The 9,316-nt window shown below is 40.2% G+C and overlaps 1 protein-coding gene across 1 annotated transcript in view; it reads right to left on the bottom strand.

The window, feature by feature from the left end:
* LOC310718660 (tetraspanin-15) overlaps positions 1–2,642 on the bottom strand; it is an 11,625-nt gene extending 8,983 nt beyond the window's left edge. Inside the window, exons 1-2 of the mRNA XM_083527579.1 lie at positions 2,289–2,642; positions 1–26 (exon numbers count right to left, since the gene is read on the bottom strand). The exon at positions 1–26 is cut by the window's left edge and continues 160 nt beyond it. Of these exons, the coding sequence (XP_083383705.1) occupies positions 1–26; positions 2,289–2,375 (113 nt within the window). The 5' untranslated portion in view covers positions 2,376–2,642. The remainder of the gene's footprint in view (positions 27–2,288) is intronic.
* Positions 2,643–9,316: the final 6,674 nt, after the last annotated feature.

The following is a 9,316-nucleotide window of genomic DNA, read 5'->3' as shown; positions in this document are numbered from 1 at the left end:
ACACACAGCACACACAGCCCTACAAGCTACACACACACACACACACACACACACAAAATCATATATCAAGAGTGTCCTTACTGAGCGGTTTAAACTCCACCCCTGACCTGTTCAAATCCCTCCCTCGAACTGTTCAAGCCCTGCCCCAAATTTGTTTACACTCTGCCCCAAATTTGTTTAAACTCCACCCCGATGTGTTTAAACTCAACCCCGATGGGTTTAAACTCCGCCCTTAATTCGTTTGAACTCCACCCCGATGTGTTTAAACCCCGCCCCATGTGTATAAACCCCGCCCCATGTGTATAAACCCCGCCCCAATGTGTTTAAACCCCGCCCCAATGTGTTTAAAATCCGCCCCAATGTGTTTAAAATCCGCCCCAATGTGTTTAAACTCCGCCCCAATGTGTTTAAACCCCACCCTTTATTTGTTCGAACTCTGCCCCTAGTGGTTAGAACTGGCTAATTAGACAGAAGTAGTTTGGTTAATTGCTAGTAACAGCTAATAACTAACCAAACTAACAACGTAAAGAAACTCGCATGGCCTGGAGCGTAATGCAAAAGTTAGCACGCCCTCTAGTTTTTCTTTTAGTTCTCTTCGGTTCTTGTTTAGCAGTGAAGTTTTGATTACGCAATCGTTGTTACCACAGTTACCTGTTCTTCAAACCTCTTGCCATTAACTCACCACCTTAATTCTGGTTTCCACCCCAAATGTGCTCATAAGGTTGTTTTCCCATGTGCCGTATGTTAAAAACCCTCACGCTGTGCGCGTGTAATTACCGTGTTGATGCAACACAACAATTACATTGTCGTCCTCGGCATCTTTTATTTTCACCGAGACACAAACGTGCAATAAAGGGAAGCGAGGGAAAGACAGGCCGAGGAACAATTAGCACGTGGAAGGAGAACACACGGCGTGTAAGCAGATGGAAATGCAGATACGGTGTGGACCGAAAGCTTCCTCGAGCAGGGGCAGGACTTCCTTTCATTTCTGTTCTCGCTTGAAAATGACAAAATGGACAAAAGCATTGGGACACCTGACTTTTCAAGCCGCATGTGGATCGTCTCCAAACCACAAAATTGGAGGCACACGATTGGATGCGGTAACATGAGATTTTTAATATGAATGAAACTTGGATACGTTTTAGTGTGTTTAATGTGCAAAAATGTCCAAAATGTAAATATTGTGTGTGAGCACCACTGTTATAATCCTCCTGGGTATGGAAGCCACCAGAGCTGCACAGATTGTTGCTGGGATCCTCTTTCACTCCTCAACAATGACATTACAGAGCTGCTGGATGTTAGATAAATGGCGCTTCTCAACCTTCAGCTTGAGGCCCACAGCTGCTCATTAGGGTTCAGGTTTGGAGACATACTTGGACGCTCAATCACCTTCACCTTCCTCAGCAAGGCAGTTGCCATCTTGGCGGTGTGTTTGGTAAAACACAGGGTGTCGCCACACATCCTGAACATCGTGAGCCAAACATGTTTATTTTAGTCTCATCAGACCACAGCACATGGTTCCACTAATTCATTCTTCAGGTCGTTCTTCAGCAAACAGTTTGAAGGCTTTCTTATGAGTAGTTTTATCAGAGACTTCCTTCAGATTCTGCACCTGACGCACAGCACCAGGACTCGTCTTTTTTGATGGACCCTTGCGAGGAACCCGTTTTGGAAAACCTCTGTATGACCCTGACCACTGTACTGTAACAGTTTCAGGACGTTTACCAAGAGGTCCATGTTGAACATCCAGTGATCAGTATGAAAGAATTGGAGTCAAAGCACCACATTTTAACTGCTCCAATACAAGATACACAAATTTGTACGATTCTGTCAAGCAGACAAGAACATGAACAGGACATGCGGCTTTGCACCGTACAGATGTTTTCACAGAGGGTGTACTTACTTTTACTTCCAGTTTTTTTATACACAATACACAAGCTGCACATTGACACCACTAAAATAGATCCAAGTTTCATTTTTTATAGTGTTGTACTAAAATAGTTGCTGAGTATGGGTGTGTGTGTGTGTGTGTGTGTGTACTGTATATCAGGGAATTTTTTTTGGGGTGGGGGCAAAAATATTTGGAATAATTGTATTATTGAAAATTAATTGGGGCTTGAAAGAAAGTAAGAAAGAATTTTAAAAAAGAAAGCAAAAAATGTATAGATATATATTTGAATTTTAATTATATATATATATATATATATATATATATATATATATATATATATATATATATATATATATATGTATGTATGTATGTATATATAAAATCTATTTGTACTCACCGAAAACAGCATGGAATAAATGTTCAATGTGAATTTAACCCAGTAATAAAAGCAGATGTTTTTCTTCCACTCCTCATATGAAGGCATGATGACTTTCAGTTTGCTTTCAGTCCATTTACATATAAAACCACATAAAGCACAAGAATAAATCGATATAAACCGGGAACTATATTTCAAACCCGAGCTCCGTCTGAACCGATCTTCTGAACATCATCATGACTTTCGCTTCTTCTGATTTCCATTCATTTGTTTTATTTATAAATGAAAGGCGTTTGCATGGTCGCACCGCCGCAGCCAAACTTGTAAACAAAAAAAAAAAAAAAACCCAAACACTTCCGCCTTCCTGACAGTGGGGCTCCGCCTTTTAAAGGGCCAGCAGCACTTTTTAATCGCTCTTATACTTGCTCTTAAACTCACATAAATGCAATAAATATCCCCCCAACAATAAAACATTCAAAATGTGTGTTATCCTTCCAAAAAACATATTTTCATGTCATACACGTGTGTGGCGTTATACGTGTGTACGTCGCTTCACTTTCTTTTGGTTCGCACACGTTTTTCACTCGAACCTGACTAAAAATGTTTTTCCGTATCGAATCTTTTAGATTTTTTTTATATTCCCAGGAATCTTTTTCCGTCCTGACAACATGATCGTGAACCCCAGACCACCTTCAGCAACATCAGTGTCTGGTCTTGATGCTCTTGTATCTGAATAATCTCTAATCCTGACAAGAACACCCCAAAAATCTAGAGTAAAGCCTGCAGGAGTGGAGCTTGTTTATCAAATCTGGAAATAAAGTTTCAACAAGCATAAATGGCTGTAATGGGGAGGGGTGCACATACTTTTGGTCATGTATATAGGGGAGCATCTTTGGCAAGACCACAACTGCATCAGGCAGTTAGCTAAAGACTCACGCACAATTTCCAGACAATTCAAGTCGAGTCAAGAAGCTTGTTCTGTGGTTTTGGTTGTATATAGCTGGCATTGGACATCGTGAAATGAGATGAAACAACATCAAACAACATAGAGCTACATCACACAACACCGAACTAAGGACTAAGGATTAAGTAATTGGTTTCTAAACCAATCACTGTGTTCCTGAGGTAAACATTACCCTATACCTCCACTTACACACTCTTTGTATGTGCAAATTCACAACCCTGCCATAGATCAGTAACAAACCCAGCACATCCATCGTGCCTTCTCTCATTCCGGTGTGAAGCTTTCTTCAAATTCTTGACAATCAAGGACCAAAGGTAGCATTTTAATATGATATAATTTTCCGTAATCGTCTGCGTCCTCTGATTTATAGTACATGTTTGAATTCTGGATTCTGATTGGTGCTGCTATCAACTATCAACATCAACTATCATATCGTCTCGCTGCATTGGTTATTTGAATTATCATTTGCTGAGGTAAAAAAAATGGATTTACCTCAAAAATCACGTCAGGTTCCAAATTAATTGGAGGGTTTTTTTTTTTATAAAATTGAGTTGATACAATGTGCTGGGGAAAGGAGAATCCAGCAGACACTGTATCGGTATTATCACAGGCACTGGGACACATCTGGTTCCAGGGATGGCGTGGGATTATAACTGAATTAGCACGGTAATGGTAGAACATGCGGCCGGTCACCACACACCTGCCTTCTTCTTAGTCCCAGCTGTGGCCCGGAACATAATCGCGTGTAATTGAAAATGATCAGCGGAGCAGGAAGATGATTGAGGTGGTGACGCGGCTTCTCGTTTTGACACCGCGACAGACAGTTCTGCATGTGCGTGTTCTTCAGATTTCCTTCGGTGGAAATAAACACCTAAAAAAAGGGTTTCCTCTGCAAGAAAAGTGTGTTTGTAGCATTGAATAGAAAATATTTGTCTCAGAAGTGCTTTATATCTTTTATACCACAATCCTGAAGAAAATCCTGTGTAGATAAGCTATAGGTCCAAAGGTTTTGAGACACCTGACTTTTCCTGCCATGTCTGGTTCTTCCTTACAAATTTGGAGATAAACAATTGCATGGGATGTTTAGGATTTCACTTTCCAGCATGACAATGCACCTATGCACAAAGCCAGCTTCATGAAGATATGCTTTCCAAAAGCTATAGACATCTGATCTCAACCCTATTGCCACATTAAAACGGCATCCCAGGCCTCCTCACGTCCTCACATACATCAGTACCTGATTTTACTGACACTCATATGTCTGAATGAGCAAAAATCTCTACAAAATCTAGTGGAACATCTTCCCAGACGAGTGGAATGCGACGTTCAAAATGGCCACAAACTTTTGCTCACATAAAGTAACGTTCTTACACTATTTGAAAGCCCAGAATTTCCTCACAGGCTCAAGCTGAACACTTTAATACAGTGCAAATAATGATTTTCCGCGACCAAAACGAATCGCCGCGGAAATGCCACGTGCCCTGGAGATTCATCCCTGAGGAGAATCGTGAGAAAAGAAAACACTGGATGTGATGTAAGGCATAAATGTGTGTCTGTGGTATTAGAATAAGCTGAATAAATAAGCAGTGGTGAACTTCCAGGTCTTAGAAAGTAAAAGTGTAGAAGTGTTTGCAGAAGGAATTGTACAGAACACTGGGTGTCGTGACACAAACCTGCTGCTTATCAGGGATCTCTGACTGTGGTGTGTAAAACTTGGCAATCATTGTTTTATTGCTTTATTTTAGGTGGAAATTAGCGAGGCGCATTTTATTGGCTTTGTTGATGTGGACGCACAACAAGTATGAGACGGACCACCACAAAAATAGGAAAGCGAAAGAAAATAATAAGCTAGATGATCAACAACGCTGTTTAGGAGGCAACACACACCAAGGCGTGTTTACGTTAGAAAGTTAGGCCAAAAACATGGCTTCTATCACTGTGTTTTACAGCCCAAGACGCCCAGGGTGACAGCGGCGCTACGGCCAACCAGTGCAGGGACTACCGAAATGTTCTCGATCCGTGATCCCTTTATGACTCGTTGGCTGTAAAAATGCAGCAAAGTTCTTGCTCCTTGATCCCTCGATTTAAGTGGCTTGGCAGTCTGCCATTTAATACTAAAAAAATTATAAAAATCGGAAAGAAAGTAGAAATGTCATTAAAAGCCTCTTGACTTGACTTGACTTGACTTACAGTGTGTAAATGATTCCAGCTAACAGTAAGTGGTTTGTATTACGGTATTGATACCACTCCTTTTTTCCTAAATAGGTATTAAGACATGACAAAAAGGGAGGAACCCCATCCAAACTCTTGAGCTGCCAAAGACAACAATTATGCAATAATTATTTTGAAAAAAAGATTGATCACATTTTTTGCTTATTTTGCTCTAAATTTCCTGTAAAGTTTTCAAAGCAATTAGACTCTTCGATTTGTGTTTTGACTCTCACTTTAGACCTGCACTACAACATAACCTGATGATAGGGTACTGCTATAGTATTTGATATACTATACCAAATATGTAAATATAGACACCTTTTCCACCATTTGTGGTTCTTTCCAAAACTGGAAACTTCAATTAAACTAGGAGTTAAAAACCTGTTCCAGCATGACAATGCCCCATTAGTGGTACTGCCACTACTGTACAATCCATATTATCGAAAGAAAACACTCAGTTAAGTAAAGAGAACAGACAGTCCATTATTATTTTAAAAAATGCAGGTCAGTCAATTCGAAGAAATCTTTAAATGCATCCCTAATTGCAGTCTCCAAAACCACCAAACGCTATGACCATTCTAGAAAAGGAAAACCAAGAGCTACCTCTGCTGCAACAGCCACCAAAGTTTTACATAAATTCTTCTTAGAGTTTTGTTAGCAGACATATTTCAGCATCTACTGTTCAGAGTAGACTTTGTGAGTCAGGCCTTCGTGTTCAAACAACAAGAAGAACAACAAGGAGAAAAGACTTGCTTTGGCCAAGAAACACAAGGAATTGACATTATGAAGAGTGGAAAAACTGTCCTTTGGTCTAATGAGGTCAAATTTGAGATTTCTTGGTTTTTAAATTTGAGATATCTTATTTTGTCTTTGTTAGAGGGTGAACGGATGGTTTATGAATGTGTGATTACCACTGTGAAGTATGGAGGAGGAGGTGTGATGGTGTGGAGATGCTGACACTGTTGTTGATTTGGTCACAATTGGCGGCAAACTTAACTACAGCATTTTATAGCCATCTCATCATCACAACCATCGTACGGCGTTTTTTTGTATTTTGTATTTATTGGGACCATCATTTGGTGTCTGACAGGACAATAACATCGAACACACCTCAAGGATATGTTAGAGCTATTTGTTTAATCAGGAGAGTGATGGAGTGCAGATGACTTGGCGTCCAGAATCACCAATGTAAATCCAGTTGAGATGGTTTGGAATGAGTTGGAGTGGTGAGTGAAGGAAAAGCAGCCAACAAGCACTCAGCACCTTTGGAAATTCCTTAAGATTGTTGGAAAACCAAGGTGACAAATTAATGAGGCCAAGAGAAAAAAAAAAGCAAAAGGCTGAAGAGTAATTCCATACATATTCTTTCATAGTCTGAATCTCTTCAGTATTAGTGTACAATGTTGCGAGTAAAAAAAAATAAATGAAAACCTCTGAAGGAGAAGGTATATATATATATATATATATATATATATATATATATATATATATATATATATATATATATATATATATATATAAAAATGTCAAAAACGTGACAGTGGATAAAAGCCAGTTCTCCGATTTTTTTACGCCTTTTCTTCAAAACCCTGCCAAGCATTCCTGTCAGGATCAGGAGGAGTCAAAGTCTGCTGGACACACAGATAATATCACACCATCCTACCATTTCTATATTAGTATTTTTTGTTGGTGTTTATTTTTTCCCACCTCACACTGACAGCCATGGTGTTTCTGGACAGGAAGCAGTTTAAAAAAAATATATATATATATATATATATATATATATATATATATATATATATATATATATATATATATATATATATATATCGCACCAGAGAGCCATTAGCGATCTCGCTTGCCATCTCTTTCCCCTCCCCATCATGGAATGTACTCGACGCCAATCGGTGTGTGAAATGAAATTTCGGGTTTTTCTCACCTCAGATCGATTTCTGTGATAGGAAGATGCCTTTTTCTCTCCCTTAGCTTCAGGACACCGTGTCTCGTGTGACAAAACGAAGCTCATAAGCGACAAACGATCAAAACGAAGCGAGATTCTGCAATTAGGCAGCTTCAGGGGGGCAATCTCACAGGTGCTTCGGCCTCGAGAGCCTTATTACTATCGCATGTTTTTTTTCTCTCCAATAAGTGAAGTCTAGCGATTAAAAAAAAGGGATGCGGGATGTCCAGGGAATGGGTCATGAGGAGGTTATGAGTGTCTGGTGTGTATGTGGGTGAGTGGGTGTGTGGTAGAACATGCTGAAGTGTACTAAAAGGAAACGGAAGTAGCTGGAGAACTTTATGGAAGACAGTAATGCATCTTGGAAAGCATGAAGAATCACCAACACATGGAGAGTAGATGAATGATTCGTTGCAGGACATGGCCTGGAACCAGGAAGACCAGCATACCAAGGGACTTGGATCTATATTAGTTAAAAGTATTGGGACTTGCCTTTTTCCAGCCATTTGTGGTTCTTCACTAAACTGTTACCACAAAGATGAAGTCACTCAATTGTATAGGAAGTCTTTGCATGTGGTAGAATTAAATTCTTCCTTACGTTACACAAGCAGATCCAAACCTGTTCCAGCATGCATGAATATACGCTTTACATGGTTTGGAAGATTTCAATTGGCCTGCTGTAAAGCTCTGACCCTCAATCCCACCTGAGCCTCATCACCCCACGTACTCCAAAATCTAGAGTCAAGAAGAGCATGGAATGGGACCTTCTAAAAGAAGCCCATACCAATCCTATGCTCAGGTGTCCGTATACTTTTGACAACACCTCGTAGCTTCAGATTGATTGCGTGGCCTAGAAAGCCGAAGTCCGGCATTTTGCGCCGGTCATACCGAAGGGACTTGGAGTGTAAATGTAAATGGTGTGTTTATGCTTTATTAATTTATTACATGATTAATTATCTGCTGTAGGAAAGAGAAACAGATTCCGTCGATTCATTTGTAAATTCATTTTCCGGGCCGCGACACCGTACACCGTTCGTCTTTTCCCGCACAAAAGATTTGCTAATTAGCCCATTATGAACTAGGTGTGCGTACGCTGAAACCTGGGCCCCGCTCCAACTCTGACCCTGACAGAGGGCGCTGGTGAGCAGTGTTTTTCGAGACGTGATCGATCAGACGGCTGACATTTACTCGGATATTGACATTTAGGCTACGACCAATAAGCCCTGAGTACTGAGAGAATGAGTTTGTGGAGTGTGTGTGTGTGTGTGTGTGTGTGTGTGTGTGTGTGTGTGTGTGTGTGTGTGTGTGGAGTGTATGAGCGACTTAAATCACCACTACATTAGCGACGCCTTTTACAGAATCCCGGGTGTGTTGTCCATGTGTGAGGAGAAGATTCTTCTACAGAAGGATTTTCCCCAGTAGTGCACTCCAAACAAGTGGATAACATAGGGTGAAAAGCTTCTTCTATTCTATTTGGTATGGTGTAGCTCAAATATGGGCTTGTTTCTAATTGGGTTTCTGAACAAGTGCACTATTAGTAGTGGAATTTTTTTTTTTTTTTTTACGGCTTCTCCATTACTTCCAATTAGGACAGGAAGTGTTTCATTACTTTATATGTAAGTGCACTTTCTATACCATATATATATATATATATATATATAATTTGTTGAGTGTGACTTTCCACTTATACAAGTGCATACACGTGCTGTACATTGGCTGTGTCCCATTACACACCATCTACAGGAACCATTTCAGATCCATTTCCACCTTTACTGCTTTTTAAGTGCACTACATTCTGTAGGGTACACTTTATCTTGACTAGCGAGGCCTTTCAAGGGAAAGTCTTCCTAGATTTCCCATACAGGGTCCAAAACCACTCTAGTGCACTCCACGACCTTTCGCCTCCTAGTGTCA

The sequence above is a fragment of the Silurus aristotelis genome, assembly GCF_946808225.1.
Source record: "Silurus aristotelis genome assembly, chromosome: 23".
In the NCBI taxonomy this organism is placed as follows: domain Eukaryota; kingdom Metazoa; phylum Chordata; class Actinopteri; order Siluriformes; family Siluridae; genus Silurus; species Silurus aristotelis.
Note: the sequence above shows the minus strand (reverse complement) of the source record. Positions and strands in the feature narration are given on the sequence as shown.